We start from the raw sequence: 20,192 nt of genomic DNA on the forward strand, positions 1-20,192 counted from the left end.
TTTGGGAGGCTGAGGCGGGCGGATCACGAGGTCAGGAGTTTGAGACCAGCCTGGCCAACATGGTGAAACCCTGTCTCTACTAAAGATACAAAAAATTAGCCGGGCGTGGTGGTGCACGCCTGTAATCCTAGCTCCTCAGGAGGCTGAGACAGGAGAATTGCTTGAACTTGGGAGATGGAGGTTGCAGTGAGCCAAGATCACGCCATTGCGCTCCAGCCTGGGGGACAGTGCGAGACTCCGTCTCAAAAAAAAAAAAAGATAAGATGTTCATTGGAAAATGCCTAATGGTAACCTTTAGTTAAATATTAATCTTACCTGTGGAAGCTGTGCACTATGAATACAGTAAGATGACTTTCAAATTATCAGAAATCTTTATCTTTCAGTAAACTTGTCTACATTCTAAATATGCGTCCATATAAAATTTGTTAAGGATGTACCTATATAAATATTATGTACATTTGTACATATTATTACATAATGATTGTAATAGTGATTTTTCAGCATAAATATAACATTTACTGCTTTTTCCCTCATCTCCCTCCTGCTTTAGGATGTGTTTAGCTTTCAAGTGTCTCCTAATATGAATCCTATCAAAGTAAATGAATTGGCAATCCAAAAACGTTTGACTATTCATGGGAAGGAAGATGAAGTTAGCCCCTGTGATTATGTGTTGCAAGTCAGCGGGAGAGTAGAATATGTTTTTGGTGATCATCCGCTAATTCAGTTCCAGGTATGTATATTAACTATCAATTTACCAGAAAAGTCTATGAGTATATATATATATATATGTATTTTATTTCTGACTTTAAAAATGTGTTCCCACAGTGGAACATTTGGAATATACAGAAAATTATACAGTGTTAAATAGTAAATATTCATAATAGTACTTACCTCTGAGATAATCATTGTTACCCTTTTGGCATGTTTTTGTCACTTTTCTTTGCAGTTATGTATTTTAGCATAATGATTGTACACACAAATATGCGTATGTATATGTTTGTATTCTACTTTGCTTTTTTTTGAGACAGAGTGTTGCTCTGTCGCCTAGGCTGGAATGCAGTGGCATGCAGTCTTGGCTCACTGCAACCTTCATCTCCCAGGTTCAAGCAATTCTTGTGCCTCAGCCACCCGAGTAGCTGGGATTACAGGTGTGCGCCACCATGCCTAGCTTCTTTTTGTATTTTTAGTAGAGACAGCGTTTCACCATCTTGGCCAAGCTGGTCTCAAATTCCTGGCCTCAAGTGATCCGCCCACCTTACTTGGCCTTTCCAAGTGCTGAGATTATAGGCATGAGCCACCGTGTCCGGCTCATTTGGCTGTTTTGATTGTTTTAGTTATCCTTATAATTATTGTCGTATATCATTATGAATTTTTTTTAAGACTGTTATAGCTGCTTTCTATTTCATCATATAGTATAAATGCGAAATACTCTGGGGGAGGTAAAGTATTTAAAAATCGATTAAATGGTCATCCATTGAATTGCATAAAAGCTTATTTGTGATTATCCATTAGCTAAGTAAAGGAAAACTTTTCAATTCCAATCTGAAATGTTTATGCGTGGAATTTCTCTTGCCCCTTTTTTGTTACTTCCATGTATGGCAAGAATTTTGCAAGCATTAGGTTTGACCATTCTCAAAAGCCTTTCTTAATCATTCAGGTATTTATTTATTTTCATTTAATTAAGAATTCTTTGAGAATATGCTTCTGTACGGCACTGAATTGCCCCAGATTATTTTTGGAGTAAAGTGGAGTTTAAATATGCTATGTGCGGTGCGGCACCCCTCTCGCTATAAGGTATACTGTTTAAAGACTAGGTCCTTGGCTTTGCCTTCAAGTAACTTGAAGATGTTTTTGTTGAAATATCTTGGAGACTAAAAAATAGTCATTATGTAAGGAATATTATTATAAGTGCCCAGTTAGAGGTTAGTAGTTACAGAATTTTAGGAAAGTCTTGTTATTTTGTGATATTGTTGTTGTTGTTTAAACAAGAGGGATATAGGCTTGCCAATTATAAAGTAGTATGTGTTTGAGAATATGGAGCTGCAATTTATTAGCAGATAACATGATGTTACACCTCTTCTCAGGTTTCTGGTGTGGCCCTTAATTTTTGTGGTTTAGTACATATAAGATCCAGGAGCAGTTATAACTTATGTGCACAGCTTTGGGAGTTGTGGTATTCTGATAGTAAGCTGTTGAACTCTAGTCCATAAGAAGAAACAAGATGAAAAGTGCTTGATGGGCAACATAGAAGTACTGACTTTTCTTCATGTTCTGCCATCATTCAAGTAGATTACTGTTTCTTAATTTAACGTTTCTTTTTACCTTAAGAGATGTAAAAGAGAATGTATATTTTACCAGCATTATCCTCTATTATTATAAAGAAAAACAGAAGCATGTATGTGTTTTTGTGCAGGGTTAGACAGGAAAGACCCTGTACAAAAGAGAGAAAGAGAGAGAGAGAGAGAGAGAGAGAGAGAGAATATACAGTGTAGGCAAAGGAATGTGAGAGAAATGGATCTTTCATAGCGAAGAGTTTTTGGATCAATATATTTATCATAATATCATATATAACTTCTGAGAGACATTCTGGAAGTTTTTTTCTCTGACAAAAATGTATTTTTAATGGTTCTGAATTGAATTATGATACATTGAATTACACTCTGGATCTGTATAGGAAATTCATTCTTCTGAGGAATACATTGGATTCCTATTCACTTTGTTAGGAATCTTTGGTAATATGAATTATCACCCCTTTTCTTATATGCCTCTGGAGAGTCATTCTGGTTTTGTGGAAACAGAACATCAAACTGGGATGATCAGTAGGTTTTTGATGGGAAGACAGCTGGTAATACTTGCCTAGAGCTCTGTGATGGAAAGGGGCCATCTCAGGGATCCATAGAAAGTGTGAATCTGCCACATACGAACCACATATTCAGCTTTTCTAGCCAAGCTGAAAGTATGGCTGAAGTATGACTTTAGTATTAGACAAGTGGGTTTAAATCTCGGTTTTACAGATACTAGGTGTGTAACTTAACCCTTCTGAGTTTCATTTCTTTAATATGTTAAATGAGTGTAATGAGATTAGCTGTAACATACAATAATTGTCTAACTCAGTTATTTAGGTACTTAGGTGTTCAGTTAATGATAGCTATTTTTTGTATTGTAATTTAAAATTCTCATATTCTTAGGCTGGGCTTGGTGGCTCACACCTGTAATCCCAGCACTTTGGGAGGCCAGGGTAGGCAGATCACTTCAGCTTAGGAGTTCAAGACCAGCCTGGGTAACATGGCAAAGCCCCATCTCTACAAAAAATATAAAAATTAGCTGGGCATGATGGTGTGTGCCTGTAGTCCCAGGTACTCCGGAGGCTGAGGTGGGAGGATCGCTTTAGCCCAGGAGATTGAGGCTGCAGTGAGCTGTGATCGTGTCACTGCACTCCAGCCTGGGTAACATAGACCCTGTCTCAAAAAAAAAATTTTTTTTTAAATATTCTTGATATTCAGCTGTGGTTTAAGACATACTTTTACAGTGCATTTGATGTAGTGTTGTTCAGCTTCATTTTATTCTATTGATTTAGGTGTTGGCTTGAAAATCAATACCTTCCCCTTTCTTGCCCCTGTAGTATATCCGGAACTGTGTGATGAACAGGACCCTGCCCCATTTTATACTTGTGGAATGCTGCAAGATCAAGAAAATGTATGAACAGGAAATGATTGCCATAGAGGCTGCCATAAATCGAAATTCATCTAACCTTCCCCTTCCATTACCACCAAAGAAAACACGAATTATTTCTGTAAGTTTTATTTCTGAACCTTTAGTAACCTCAAAAGGCATGTGATTGTGTTAGTTTACATAAGTTTCACACATATTTCCTTTGCTCACTTCTCCTTCTGTGAAAACCAATGCATATTTGCCAAAAATCGATCACCATTTATTTAAAAATTATCTTTCTAGATACTATTATTTTTACTCAAGCTACAATTAAATGTAAATATGCCATTTATATTTTTGGTGTATTTTTCTGCCGAAGAAAAATGCCATCAAATTAGAGATTTTGATTTAAATATAGGGCTTCAGTGAGTAACTGGAGACATTCTAGTAGAAAAGTTAGATGTGCAGAAATAATTGAATTAACCAGTATATTTCATTTCTATCAGCTTAACTATGGTAGTGTTTTTGATATAATTTGCCTGCCTTCTTAATACTGAATTCTTTTAGTACTAAACATATATGAAGGGCACTATTGTTTTTCAGAATGTAATATATTTGTATAAAGCAAATTTTAAGTTTGTCTTTATTTGAACAGTTAATACTTTTTAGTCAGTTACTCAGTCGTCACAAATTGTATATAGAACTACTCCTTGATGACGTTATTTCTATATTAATACAAATGGTCAACTCTTAATTTATACAAAGCTTTTATTACTATTTGTTAATGCTTTTTAATTTAGTGATATCTCTTAGCATTAGTGGAATGCTGCCTATGTTTTGCCATGAAAGCCAAATGCTAGGGGTTATAATGCTTAATTAATTAATTAATTAATTTTTTTTTGAGACAGTCTTGCTCTGTCACCCAGGCTGGAGTGCAGTGGTGTAATCTTGGCTCACTGCAAGCTCCGCCTCCCGGGTTCACGCCATTCTCCTGCCTCAGCCTCCCGAGTAGCTGGGACTACAGGCGCCCGCCACCACGCCCAGCTAATTTTTTGTATTTTTAGCAGAGACGGGGTTTCACCGTGTTAGCCAGGATGGTCTCGATCTCCTGACCTCGTGATCCGCCCGCCTCAGCCTCCCAAAGTGCTGGGATTACAGGCGTGGGCCACCACGCCCGGCCAATGCTTAATTTAGTATATGTGACTTTCAGTTGTTAGTTTAGAGCTCTATTTTCATAGTTTTGCCAATAGACATTAGAACTGATGACAATTGCATTGCTAGCATAGAATATTCATTTCTTTCATTAAAATAATTTGTATTTATTTTATTCTTTTACAGCATGTTTGGGAAAATAACAACCCTTTCCAAATTGTCTTGGTTAAGGGAAATAAACTTAACACAGAGGAAACTGTAAAAGTGAGTACCCACTAGGATTTGAATTTGCCATCTGCTCCAGTGTTTGAATAACTCACTGATATGCTCAATAATGTCACCATGGAGATTGAATTTTACCCATATTGATCAATTACATGATATAGAATATGGTAATTTATTATAAGACTATTGAGAATTTTTGTTTTAAAATTTTAAAATTTTGTTTTAAAATTCAAAGACTTTTGAATCATTAGAGATCTACTGGAAAGATTGACATTATTTTTCCAGTATATATTACATATTTCTTCTGTATATTATATAGAAGAAATATATAATATAGATGGGTGAGACTGTGAAGAAAGTTGAGAGAAATAATTCAGAGGTACAAAGATAGAGTTATCTTGGTTGAATAATTCTAGAGATCTAATATACAACCCGAAGACTATCGTTAATAATATTTTACACAGGAATTTGCTAGGAGAGTAGATTTTAGGTAGTCTTACCACTCCTCACTCAAAAAAAAAAAAAACAAAAGTAACTATATGTGATGATGGATGTTGAATTTCAGCAAGTGAAATTTAAGCCAAAACTGTGAATCTCACGTTTTTATGCAAGCCTACTCTCCTCTCTCAGCCTTGCCTAGAGCTGCACTGAACCCCTCTTTCAGTCTTTTTTTTTTCTTTTCTTTCCTTTTAAACTTGCTCAGCACAGAGAACATGTAATACCATTTCCTGGAAGAAAATAGATTACTACCTTACGGACCACAAGTTGTTAACACACGGGGGTTTATTGCTCAATCTCATGCATTTAAATGAAGACTTAACAAGGCATTTTGTCTCAGAGTATAAAGCATTTATTTTCCCTAATTTGCTGGGTAGGAAATTAAGTGAATAATTTTTATGATCCAAGAAAGAGATTTGGTTTGTTTGAAATGTTTGTTGCTGTGAAGATATATCCAGGAGCCCCTTGCCAAAAATTACCAATGTCTTGCTTTTGTACATGGGTATTAAAGATTTTGGGGGAGAGTAGAAGGGTGGTTACCACCTTTGGTGTTAGACAAGTGGGTGAGGCTGTGGAAAAAGTTGAGAGAAATAATTCGAAGGTACAAAGAGTTATCTTGGTTGAATAATTGTGGAGATATAATATACAACATGAAGACTATAGTTAATAATATTGTATACCGGAAATTTGCTAGGAAAGTAGATTTTAGGTATCTTACCACTCCTCAGAAAAGAAAAGTAACTCTGTGTGATAATGGATATGTTGATTTACTTGACTGTGTAGCAAGCACTTCATTGTATATTAAAACATCAATGTTGTACACCTTAAATATATGCAATTTTAGAAGAAGATTCTTTGAGTAGCTATCATTAAAATAAAGGCTTTGCTTTTATATCCTCAGCTAGATTTTTCTTTTTTTTTTTTTTTGAGATGGAGTCTCACTCTGTCGCCCAGGCTAGAGCGCAGTGGCACGACCTCGGCTCACTGCAACCTCTGCCTCCCGGGTTTAAGCGATTCTTCCACCTTAGCCTCCCCAGTAGCTGGGACTACAGGCACATGCCACCACACCTGGCTAATTTTTGTATTTTTAATAGGGACGGGGTTTCACCATATTGGCCAGGCTGGTCTCGAACTCCTGACCTCGTGATCCACCCGCCATGGCCTCCCAAAGTGCTGGGATTACAAGTGTGAGCCACTGCGCCCAGCTTAGATTTTTCTTTTTAATGAGTGTGTTTATGGCCAGTTAACCTCTGTTTTCTATTTTAGTGGTAATCCTGTTTTTATCTTTTAATTTAAATTTTTTAATTGCAAAAGTATAACAAGACTAATTGTTGCAACAAATGAAAAAGTGCAAACAGACTGGGCGTGGTAGCTCACACCTGTAATCCTAGCACTTTGGGAGGCCAAGGCGGGCAGATCACTTGAGTCCAGGAGTTCAAGACCAGCCTAGGCAACATGGCGAAATCCCATCTCTACAAAAAATACAAAGCTTAGCTGGGTATGGTGGCATATGTCTGTAGTCCCAGCTATGAGGAAGGCTGAGGTGGGAGGATTGCTGGAGCCTGGGAGGTTGAGGCTGCCCCTGAGCTGAGGTTGTGCCACTGCATTCCACCCTGGTGACAGAGTGAGACCCAATCTCCCCCCCTCAAAAAAAAAGGAAAAGAAAAAGTACAAACATGATTAAGAAAAAAGGTACTGGTCTCTCCTTACCATCATAAGGGATTCAAAGTTAATAAGCTTTGTGAATGTCTTCCAGGTTTATAAAAATATATATAAACATATGATATGGGAATTAAAGAGGTTTTGGTTGTGTTTATTTCTGTGATTTGTCAAATGGTTTGTTAACAAAGGGATGATACTATATACATTGTTCTATAACTTGATTTATTCACTTTATGATATGTGTTGGACAGTCCTCTGGATTAGTAAATAGTAGACTTCCTTGAGGATTTTATTCTTTTTTTAAAAAAAAATTATTTATTTAGAGATAGGGTATTACTTTGTCACCCTCACTAGTTGAGTGGCATGATCATAGCTCACTGTAACCTTGAACTCCTGGTCTCAAGCGATCCTCCTACCTCAGCCTCCCAAGTAGCTAGGACTACAGGTATACACCATCACTTCCAGCTAATTTTTATTTTTATTTCTATTTTTATAGAGATAGGGTCTTGCTATGTTGCCAATGCTGGTCTTAAACTCCTAGCCTCAAGCAGTCCTCCTGCTTTGGCTTCTGAAAGCACTGGGATTACAGGCACAAGTCACCATGCCAGACCAGGATTTCATTTTTAAAGGCAAAAATCACATGGAGTCAAATCTACCCACAAGTCATATGGAATATTATATATATATGGTTTTGTTTAGTAATTTATAGGTATAGATATAGAATCTATGTAGTAACAAATGGGAATTTCTGCTTGTTCTTCTCATTTGCAGGTTATCATATTTGTCTTCTGTAGATAATTTATCAGTTCTTTAATTTGTTTATGGTTGGTATTTCTCTGCAGCCCTTTATTTAATTTCTTCCTAAAGAATATCCAAGAAGCCTTCATTCGTGTTTTATTTTTTCTCAAGCATTATGCGTTATTCCTTTGTCAGTGGTCAGAAACCCAATAAAATCAGGACATTTTATGTCCATATGTTTTGCCACTTCTATCAGGTATCAAGCTTGATTGAGTCTATTGTTTGAAGTTGTTTATGTTCATGGAGAGGATTAATGGGCTTAATGACAGGTAGTATTTAATGTATGTACCTCACCCCACCATACCTAGCACTGTAGTTCTCTTTTTCTTTCTTCTCCCCAGCAGGATTATATAGTTGAATTTGACTACATTAAATGTAATTATGACATGATTTTCCTGTAGATATACCTTGCTACACAGGTGAGGAGCTCCAGTAGAATGTTAAAGCAAAATCTGAAAAAAGGTGGCAGCTTTACATCTTTCTTTCCAAACTTTTTTCTTTCCAGTATGCATTGGATAAGAATCCCAGTACAATTTTAAATAGAAGTGATAAGGGTAAATGGATTACTCAGGGTTCTCCAGAGAAACAGAACCAATAGGATACAATACGTATATCTATGTCTATATTATCACATATAAATAAATAAGCAAAAAATATAGAAGATTTATTATAAGAAATTGACTTAAATGATTATGGAGGTGGGCAGCTGGAGACCCAAGAGAGCCAGTGGTTGAGTTCCAGTCTGAATCTGAAAGCCTGAGAACCAGGAGTGCCAGTGGGTGTAGTTCCTATCTGAAGGCTGGTAGGCTTGACACCCAGGAAGAGCCATTGTTTCAGTTAGAGTCCCAAGGCAGGAAAAAAAGCCAATGTCCCAGTTACAAGGCAGTCAAGCAGGAAGAATTCTGTCTTACTTGGGGAGGGTCAGTCTTTGTTCTCTTCAGGTATTCAGCCAATTGGATGAGGCTAGCCTACATCAGGGAGGGCAGTCTGCTTTACCCAGTCTACTGATCACAATGTTAATCACATCCAAAATCACCCAGAATAATGTTTGACCAAATATCTCATTAGTAACACCCAGAAAAATGTTTGACCAAATACCAGGGTAGCCTGTGACCTAATCAAGTTGACACATAAAATTAACCATTATAGTAGACCTTTTTTTTTTTTTTTTTTTCTGAGACAGAGTCTCACTCTGTCACCCAGGCTGGAGTGCAGTGGCGCAGTCTCGGCTCACTGCAACCTCCACCTCCCAGGTTCAAGTGATTCTCATGCCTCAGTGTCCGGTGTAGCTGGGATTATAGGTGCCTGCCACCACACCCAGCTAATTTTTGTATTTTTACTAGAGACAGGGTTTCGCCATGTTGGCCAGGCTGGTCTCAAACTTCTGACCTCAGGTGATCCACTCACCTCAGCCTTCCAAAACACTGGGATTACAGGTGTGAGCTACCATGCCCAGCCTGCCATCTTGCTTTTGTTCTTTATCTTAAAGGACAGCATTCATTCAGTCTTTCAACTTTAAATATAATGTAGTTTTTTTCATAGATGCCCCTTATTCAAGAAATTCTCTTCCTAGTTTGCTGAGAATTTTTATCCTTTAAGAAAAAGTTGATCACTTTTTCTGCATTTTTTGAGATGATTTGTATATTTTAATTCATTGGTTTTCTCTTTTTTTTTTTTTTTTTTTTTTTGAGACGGAGTCTCACTCTGTCACCCAGGCTGGAGTGCAGTGGCTCAATCTCGGCTCACTGCAAGCTCCCCCTCCCAGGTTCATGCCATTCTCCTGCCTCAGCCTCCTGAGTAGCAGGGACTATGGGCACCCACCACCATGCCTGGCTAATGTTTTGTATTTTTTTTAGTAGAGACAGGGTTTCACCATGTTAGCCAGGATGGTCTCGATCTCCTGACCTCATGATCCGCCCGCCTCGGCCTCCCAAAGTGCTGCGATTACAGGCGTGAGCCACCGCGCCCAGCATCCATTGGTTTTCAAAAGTTGAAACCAACCTTACTTTTCTGAAATAATGTTCACTCGGTCAAGATGTGTTAGCCTTTTTATACATTGTTAAATTTGACTTATTAATATTTTGTTATGGATTTTATTGTCTATGCTTATAAGGAAAATTGAGGAATATTGGTGTGTTCTTGACTTGTAATGTCTTTCTTTGATTTTGGTATTAGAATAATGTTGGTCATATAATGAGGTGAGAAGCCTTCTCTTATTTTCTGAACAAGTTTACGTGGGACTGGTATTATTTATTCCTTAAATATTTGATAGAACTTACTCCATGCCAGCTGAGCCTTAAGTTTTCTTTATGGGAAGGTTTTTAATTAGAAACTTAATTTATAGCCAGGTGTCATGGCTCATGCCTGTACTCCCAGAACTTTGGGAGGCCGAGGTGGGTGGATCACCTGAGGTCAGGAGTTCAACACCAGCCTGACCAACATGGTGAAACTCTGTCTCTACTAAAAATACAAAACTTAGCTGGGTGTGGTGGTGCATGCCTGTAATCCCAGCTACTTGGGAGGATGAGGCAAGAGAATCGCTTGAACCTGGGAGGCAGAGGTTGCAGTGAGCTGAGGTCACACCATTGCACCCCAGCCTGGGCAGCAAGAGCGAAACTCCATCCAAAAAAAAAAAAAAAAAAAAAAACCAGAAAGACAGAAATTCAAAATTTATTTAATGGGTATGGTAGACAGATTTTCTGTTTCTTTTGTGTGAATTTTGGTAATTTTTGTCTTTCAGAGAATTTGTTTCATTGTTGTTTATTTGCATAAAGTTCATAGTAGTTCCTTATGTTAGTTTTCTGTTGCTGGATAACAAAATACCATAAACTTAAAACGACATTTATTTACTAGCTCAGCAATCTAGGTATACTTTGGCTGCACTCCTTTTTGAAAGCTCTGAAAGAGTCTGCTTCTGAACTGATTCAAGTTGTTGGCCCAGTTCTGTTCCATGTGATTGTAGGCCTGAAGTCTCCAACTCCCTGCTGGCTGTTGGCTGGGGTCTTCTCTCTGTAACTAGAGACAGCTCTCAGATCCTTGCCCTGTGGCCCTGTCTAACTTTTAAGTCTGGAAAATTTCTCATGCATCAAATTTTCTCATTCTTTGACTCTTTTGCTAGGAAGAGCTGAGTGTCTTTTAAGGGTTCAACAAATAAGTCAGGCTCACTGAGGATTATCTGCCCTCCTTAAAGCTGACAGTATCATATAGTATAACCTAATCACAGGCGTCTAGTCCATCGTATTTGCAGTCTGAGAGATCATACAGGACACATGACTCTATATGAGGTCTATAACAGAAATCTCAAATGTTCAGTGTTGACTCACCGCTCTGCCTCCCTGGCACTTGAACATCTTCCATCTCTGTGGGAGTGCTTGGAATTCTGTAGCATATAGCTTCCTGATCAGTCTTTCCTTGGCCTTGTAGGGCTTTTTGTTTGTTTGTTTGTTTGTTTGTTTGTTTTAAAGACAGTCTTGCTCCATCACCCAGGTTGGAGTGCAGTGGATAAACACGGCTCACTGCAGCCTTGACTTCCTGGGTTCAAGAGACCCTCCTGCCTCGGACTCCTGTATATCTGGGACTACAGGCATGCACCACCACACCCAGCTAATTTTTTTTTTTTTTTTTGACTTTTTATAGAGACAAGATTTCACTATGTTGTCCAGGTTGGCCTCGAACTCCTCTGCTCAAGTGATCCTTCTGCCTCAGCCTCCCAAAGTGCTGGGATTTCAGGCATGAGCCACCGAGCCTGGCTAGCCTTGTAGTGTTTTCGTCTTTCATGTATACATCTTAATTAATATTCAGCAGAAGCCTGAACTCAGTGTTGCCTAAAATCTAGATGATGACATTATTTATAGCTTTTTATAGCTCTAATGGGAAAGGGGTCTTCTAACTCTCAGAGAATGTATGAATTGTACCTCTTTTTCTCCTCTTTTTATTTCTTTTTTCTCTTCTGCATTGCCCCAGTCTCTGAACAGTATTGTGGCAATAGTAACAGTGGTAGCAGTGGCATTGGCAGGAGCAGTGGGGACAGGCAGAGCCTAAGACTCAGAGTTGAATGTCCGTTTCAATTATAGGAGTTGTAGACACAAGAGAATGGAGTAAGTCTCCCCTTCCCTCACCCCCCTAGTGTTTAGCATAGTTGCAGGAAGTGTGGGTGAATAAAGCCGCAGCTTTCTGGTTGGGTAACAAGTAAAGGGGAACTCCAGCCTACTAAAAAATACTTGGAACATTGTAGAGTGAGATAAGCTCAGGAAAGAAACCTCTTACTTATTTGTGTTTATAAGCTTATTCCTGAGCTGTGCATATGAGGATCTGCTCTTAAAAGTCTACGTACTTTGAGAACTGAACAGTGGCATATTCCATTACCCAAGTCTCAAACTGGTTAATGTGTAGTGCACACATGGGACAGATGCAAATAGCCCTGCAAGAAGACTTGAAAACTGAACTGGTATCGGAACTGCAGCTCACAGAAGGCTCATGGAAACTTCCAACTGTTGAGTCTAACTAACTATGGTCCCCTAAAACAAAAATATCAACATTCTCCATAGGATATAAACAAGACCCAGTGTCTCATAACATAAAAGACAAAATATCTGGAATACAATTCAAAATTAGTTGACACATAAAGAATGAGGAAAATCTGAAGTTGTGTGGACAATGATAGTTCAATAGACGTCAGTGACGAGATGACACAGATGTTGGAATTATCTCACAAAGACATTAAAGCAGTTATGAAAATGCTATAACAACTAAGGGCAAATGCAACAGGAGGGACTGGAAAGGGAGAAAGTTTCAGCCATTAAATAGAAGATATAAGGAGGAATCAAATGGAAAATTCAGAACTAAAAAATATAATAACTGAAATTTAAAAATACACTGAATGGACCCAATAGCAGAATGGTAATGAAAAAGGAAAGGGTCGGTGAACTTAAAGATTAATCAATACAAATTTTCCAGTTTGAACAACAGAGAGAAAAATGGGAGAAAAATTCGATGGAGCCCCAGGAACCTGTGAGAAAATACTAGAAAGTCTAACATTTGTGCAATCTGACTTTGAGAAAAATAAGAGAAAGAGTACAGTTCAGGAAGACTACTTAAGGAAATAATCACAGGAAATTAGATTATTGGCAAAGTCAGCAAAAGACAGAAACACAAATTCAAGAAGCCCAAGAGAAATACAAGTGCAGACATATCCTGTATCACACATATTAGTTATACATCATAATTCCCCATAGCCTAGTTATATAGGTCTCAGGACTCCTTATCTATTAAAGTATATAACCCAAGGAACTTGTATCTTTAATCTTAAACATTAAACAAATATATATTTAGGGAGTATAAATGCATATTTCTTACATGCATATATTGCACAGAAGTGAAGTCTGGGCTTTTAGTGTATTCATCACCCAAATACTGAACACTATGCCCAACAGGTAAATTTTCAGCCCTCACACCCACACCCCCTACCCCCACACCTTCCCCATATCTTCCTCTTTTTATCTTCTTCTTTCAGTGCCTGGAACACCAAATAAATATTTGTGCAATGAATGAATACATTTTAACGTAACTGTCTCTTAACATTTTATCCTTAGTTTAAGGTCACGTAGTATTCTTCTCATAAGTCAGAACAAAGCTACCTTTTTACAAATTGCGACATAATAAAGAATATATATTTGGTCTCCGCTGTGGCTTTTGGCAGAGAGCTCCTTAAGTCCCTTGTCATTTCCTGAGTGATAGGAGTATCTATTATTCTAATGGTTTGATCTAGTCTCAGTGTCCCGACAAGAGCTTTCAAGGCCCATGGAATCTGGGTAATGATAGGAGTGTCTTTTTGTATGCTGACAAGATGAATGGAAATTTAAAGCCCCTAGATAGCTCCAGGGTGGAGCCGGTTGCCAGAGAAACCAACCACGTGAATAGAGGATTGGAACTTTCAGCTCCACACCAGGACTTCTGGAGTGGGGAGGGAGGACGGAGACTGACTTAACAGTGGCCAGTGACTTAATAACCATACCTACTTAATGGAGCCTCCATAAAAACCCTAAATAATGAGATTTGCAGGGCTTATGGGTTAGTGAATGTATCCACATGCTGAGAGGATAGTGCAGCCAAATTCCATGGGGACAAGCTTCTGCACTTGGGACCCTTCTGGACCTTGAAGAACATATATATACCTTTTCACTTGGCTATTCATTTCTATCCTTTGTAATATCCTTTATAAGAAATGGATAAATGTGTTTCCCTGAGTTTTGTGAGCCATTGAACCTGAGGAGGGCATTTGTGGGAACCCTCGATTGATCAGAAGTACAAATAATAACCTGGGATTTGCAATTGTCACCTGAATTGGAAGTCAGTCTTATGGAACTGATGCCATAACCTGGTAGCATCTGCCCTAAGTCCAGGTAGCATCAAAATTGAATTGTATGATACCCAATTGGTGTCCAGAGAGTTGGAGAATTGGTTGGTGTAGGAAAACCCTCACATTTGGTGTTTGAAGTGATGAAGGTAGAAGAGACAGTTTTTCACTTTTACAAATGGTCAAGGCTAGGAAATTCCCAAAACATGGGAATTTCCACCTATTCATGCTACTGATCTTTTTTTGTGTCTAATATCTAAGGGCAAAAATGTAGTGGATTTTGGCCATATTGTGGAACAAGAAGGAAATTAAAATGTTGATGTGAAAAAAATTCATATCTTATTCAACACAGAACATTTTTAATTGGTGAGTATAGGAATGCAGTCTGTGTGTTGGCTTGGCACCTCCCTGCTATAGCACAGTGGCAAGTCCTTTGCATGTCAAAGCCTGACTTCTTTTGCTCTCCTAATGTTCTGGGGCTTGTGAAGAAGTGTTTCCATGAAAATTTATTAAAGTTGGGTAATAAAACATGTAACTGTATAAAGCATGGTTATTATTATTATTATTTTTATTTTTATTTTTATTTTTGAGACAGGGTCTCACTCTGTCACCCAGGCTGGAGTGCAGTGATGCGTCTTGGCTCACCACAGGCTCTGGCCCCAAGGCTCAAGGGATCCTTCCACCTCAGCCTCCTGAGTAGCTGGGATCATAGGCGCACACCACCACGCCCGGCTATTTTTTTGTATTTTGAGTAGAGAGGAGATTTCGCCATGTTGCCCAGGCTGGTCTCGAACTCCTGAGCTCAAGCGATCTGCCTACCTCGACCTCCCAAAGTGTTGCGATTACAGGCGTGAGCCACTGTGCCAGGCTTTAAAGCATGATTAATTATACTTTAAAATGCTTTACTTCTCAAGATTGAAGATGACCCAGATCAAACTTCAGGAAATGGGACAATTTTTATAAAATTTCATGTGATACAAATTTAGAGGATGGATTTTGTTACTGCTTTTTCTGAAAACAAAAACTTCTTTTTTTATGCTTCTTTTTTTTTAATGGGAGATTCTAAATTCAGAGAACAAAATTTTTAAATTCAGAGAACAAAATTTTTAGCATCATTGTAAAGTTGGGTCTTTTTTCCTACTCTTGTTTCTTTTTAGTGATTTGTCAACTTTAATAATTTTGGTAAATTACACAGAGATTTCTCAAGCAGAACTAATCTTAATGACTTGGCCTGAAATAAATCATACTTTGACTATTAAATAATGATACTTATTTTCAACAAATTTTTTCGGAATGTGCAGGGTCTTTTTTTTTTTTTTTTTTTAATTGTCACCATGCTCAAGTTAGATTAGTTCTTTATTGTTATTCTTTCCCAGATCACATTCTTTGTTGTGGCTATTCACACAGGTGGTATGGGACTTTTTTTAGCCCATTATAATTTAGGGTTTTTTTTTTTTTTTTTGAGCTTTTATAGCAGCTCATCCCTAATTCTACTTCATTTCCTATACCTGAGTTTTGCCAGAAGTTTTTGGATGCAGTTATAACTAGCATTCTGTTTTGTTTTGTTTTTAAATACTAGCGAACATTTATTGAGCCTTTATTATATGGTGGGGACTTATTTGTCTTTATTTCTCAAGTCTTTATCACCAGAACACTGAAAAATAATCATTTGTAAAATTCATAATTTCCTGCATAAACTATATTTAAATGCCATATTAAAAAGTTGACAAATTCAGGTAAGATTATCGAGAGTAAGAATTGAATACCATTTTTATCCTGATATTCCTATCTTATAACCTCCCATACAACAGATGCAAAATATATTTTATGTATGTTCTGTTTTATTTATGATTTACCAAATCTCATTTTACAGATTATTTGAGGTGAACCTACACACACAGTCTCTGTGTGTGTGTGTGTGTGTGTGTGTGTGTCTCTCTTACATAGCACATACAATATACACAGTTTTGACTTTAAAAAAAATAGGGGATAGTTAACTGACAGGAAATAATAAAAAAAAACCCACCCAGTGGCAAGATTCCTAGTAGGTATGTGTATAATATTAGATCCTGTGTAATTAATTGCTTGATGTGGGCTACATATTTGGCTGTCTGCTTGCCCTACACCTAGTGGACAAGGGAAAGAGAAAACATGATCAGTTGTAATATTCAGAATCTCATAAGATAAAACAAACTAGTTATTTATGAGTTTGTAGCATATTTCAATACTGTAAATTGAGAGAAATATGCTTAGGGAATCCTTATGAATGAGACACAGTGAGTAATGTAGTGAGCACCAGCACCTCTGACAACATCATATTATAGTAGGCAAAATAATGCTGCTCATCTCTCTTATAATGTCTTTCACTAGGTAGGCATAAAATATAATATTGACAGTGTAATCTGGAAAAAGTCATTCTAGAAGAGAGACCAAATTTATTCAGTCTTAGTACCGTATTCAGCCATTTGATGGTTTATCTTTAATTGAATAATATTTGGACTCCCTAAATAAATATTGTGTGTTTTTCAGGAAATTCTGTATGCATATTTTTATTCAAAACTGGATTTGGGAAAGATTAGGCAGTGGAGACTTTGTTGTGTTCATTTAAAGTCAAATAAGATCAAAGTGTGTATATATGTATATATATATATGTATATATGTATGCACACATGGATCATCAACTGAGCCTAGAGTGACATTAAATCATCATGGCCATGCCCAGTGGCTCATGCCTGTAATCCCAGCACTTTGGGAGGCCGAGACAAATGGAACACCTGAGGTCAGGAGTTGGAGACCAGCATGACCAACATGGTGAAACCCCATCTCTACTAAAAATGCAAAAAAATTAGCCAGGTGTGGTGGTGGGAGCTTATAATCCCAGCTACTCGGGAGGCTGAGGCAGGAGAATTGCTTGAACCCAGAAGGCGGATGTTGCAGTGGGCCGAGATCATGCCATTGCACTCCAGCGTGGGCAACGAGAGCAAAACTCTGTCTCAAAAAAAAAAAAAAAAAAATTAAGGATATGAAGTTTCTAAGCAGAAATCATGTGTGAATAGATGGCACTGCCCTCTCCCCCACTCACCTTTCATGAAGGTGTGTGGAATGTTAGTTGCCTATGAAATCACTTTCATTTTCCCAAAAAGTAGCTTAAACAGGGCTTTGAAATTTTTTTGTAGTTTGCAGGCTTATTATCTCTCTGGAGAGTAAATGGTAATAGAAATTTTGAGCAGTAAAAGGTAAGAAATCTTATAGTAACAAAATAGTTTTTTCTTTATTTTCTTTCTTTCCTTTCTTTTCTTTCTTTTTCTGAATGAGGCAGGGTCTTGCTCTGTCACCCAGGCTGGCGTGCAGTGACACAATCTATGCTCACTGCAACCTATGCCTCTAGGGCTCAGGCAATCCTCCCACGTCAGCCTCCTGAGTAGCTGTGACTACAGGTGCACACCACCACACCTGACTAATTTTTGTATTTTTTTGTAGAGATGGGCTTTTGCTATGTTGCCCAGGCTGGTCTTGAACTCCTGTGCTCAAGGGATCTGCCTGCCTTGGCTTCCCAAAGTGCTGGGATTACAGGTGTAAGCCACCTCACCCAGCCTGAAATAGTAATTTTACATTTGAAAACAGTCAGTCATGGTGCTGGTCTGCCTGAAAACATTTGGAATGGAGAGGAGCAGGTGATTAGGTTTATCCAAGATACAGACTTCCAGATGAGTGTGATGGGAGAGAGGCACTTGAAGATAATTTTGGTGAGAGTGAAGGCAGACAAAACTATTAGAGAGGCGGGGAGAAAGAGGTGTTGGTTGTTGAAATAGAGGTCTTAGTGATGGCTACAAAGCTTTCCTTTGGGAATGTATTAACAGTAAGTTGGAATTGGGGTGGGAAGTGGTTGGAAACTGAGATTTAATAATTAGTGATTTGGAGGTGCTAGGGTGTGGTGAAGTCAAATTCAGCGTGGCATCGTGGGATTGTGTGGTTGAAGGGAAGGAGAGAAGTACCTAGTTGGAGATTTTTAGGTCAAGGAACTCAGAAGTCAGATGGGTTGTTTGCCTCAGGCATGCGGACCCTGCATCAACACCTCTTAGTGATTTTCTTTTCACTTAGTCGTCTTCAGATCTTGGAAAGCAATTACTGGTATCTTCTTTGTCAGAAACTTGAAAAAGTGCACCACCTTTGCTTGATTCCCAAGCTTTTTTTTCTAGGCTAGATATTTCTTCAGGTCTCATTTTCTATTTTCACACTGTACATACACATTTCTTCCCCTACCCCCCCCTTTTTTTTGTCAGTGTTTGCAGAGCAGATTGGGAGTTTATATGAATTTAGTTTAAATGAATGGATTTAGGCTAAATGTTGAGTATATAATGTCATACAGAATTTTTGGTAATGTGTTTAAAGCTGTGAAATTGATTATTTCTTCAGCCTTGAAAGACTTCTCTGGAGATGAAACAGAGCTGATACAGACATTGATGATGGGGCTGTTTCTTAATTGCTCAGTAGAAAATAATTGTTGTATGGTTCTTATAGGCAACTAAACTTTTATTTAGAGAAACAAAGTAATTGGGAATATGAGAAGTGAAGTGTGTCTTAATATGCCTTCACTTATTCCTGTTCTTTCTAGTGTTCTATTTTAGCTGTTTAAAATACCACGCTAGACCGATATTAAAGGCTCATACCTTTACTCCCATCACTTTTGGAGCCAAGTTGGGCAGATCACTTGAGCTCAGGAGTTTGAGACCAGCCTGGCCAACATGGCGAAACCCTGTCTTTACTAAAAATACAAAAATTAGCCAGGCATGGTGGTACGCACCTGTAATCCCAGCTACTTGGGAGGCTGAGGTGGGAGGATCACTTGAACCTGGGAGATGGATGTTGCAGTTAGTTGAGATCATGCCACTGCACTGCAGCCTGGGTGACAGAGTGAGACCTCATCTCAAAAAAAAAAAAAAAATACTGAGCTAATGTTTCTCATAAGTTAAATACTTTGCATATAGCATATAAGGTAGATATAAAGATTTTCTAAAAGTGCTGTTGTGTAAATCTTTCTTCATAATTTTCTTTAGTTCATAGTCTTTAGAAACTAAAAATGAAAGTACCCAGGCTTTTTGACTAGCTTCTGGGAACACAGGGAAATACCATTTAAAGTAGTTCAGAGACATGGACTTAAAGAAAGATTGCTTAAGGGTGTAACTACTTAATCCTGAAACTGCCTACTTAAAGAGAGGGAGAAAAACCCAAATGGTTGTTTTAAAAATAATATCTAATACAAAAATAGGCATATAGACCAATGGAACAGAATAAAGAGCCCAGAAATAAGGCCGCACACCTACGACCATCTGATCTTCAACAAAGTTGACAAAAACAAGTAGTGGGGAAAAGACTCCCTATTCAATAAATGGTGCTGGAATAACTGGCAAGCCATATGTAGATGATTGAAGCTGGACCCCTTCCTTACACCATAAACAAAAGTCAACTCAAGGTGGATTAAAGACTTAATGTAAATGTACACTTACATTTACTTTAAATGTAAAACCTCAGACTATAAAAACCCTGGAAGACAACCTAGGCAGTACTATCCTGCACTTAGGAATGGGCAAACATTTTATGACAAAGACACCAAAAGCAATCGCAACAAAAGCAAAAATTGACAAGTGGGATCTAACTAAACTTAAGAGCTTCTGCAGAACCAAAGAACCTATCAACAGAGTAAACAGCCTACAGAATGGGAGAAAATATTTGCAAACTATGCATCAGACAAAGGTCTATTAGCCAATATCTATAAGGAATTTAAGCAAATTTATAAGAAAAAAACATTAAAAGTGGGCAAAGGACATGAACAGACACTTTTCAAAAGAAG

The 20,192-nt window shown here is 38.0% G+C and overlaps 1 protein-coding gene across 5 annotated transcripts in view; it reads left to right on the top strand.

Moving 5' to 3' along the window:
- PIK3CB (phosphatidylinositol-4,5-bisphosphate 3-kinase catalytic subunit beta) overlaps nucleotides 1-20,192 on the top strand; it is a 187,537-nt gene that overhangs the window by 97,810 nt on the left and 69,535 nt on the right. For all 5 annotated transcript variants that reach the window (XM_032144371.2, XM_032144372.2, XM_058433364.1 and 2 more), the window contains 3 exons: nucleotides 551-730; nucleotides 3,623-3,793; nucleotides 4,990-5,067. In XM_032144371.2, the coding sequence (XP_032000262.1) occupies nucleotides 551-730; nucleotides 3,623-3,793; nucleotides 4,990-5,067 (429 nt within the window). The remainder of the gene's footprint in view (nucleotides 1-550; nucleotides 731-3,622; nucleotides 3,794-4,989; nucleotides 5,068-20,192) is intronic.

The sequence above is a fragment of the Hylobates moloch genome, unplaced genomic scaffold (genome assembly GCF_009828535.3).
Source record: "Hylobates moloch isolate HMO894 unplaced genomic scaffold, HMol_V3 SCAFFOLD_22, whole genome shotgun sequence".
Lineage (NCBI taxonomy): Eukaryota > Metazoa > Chordata > Mammalia > Primates > Hylobatidae > Hylobates > Hylobates moloch.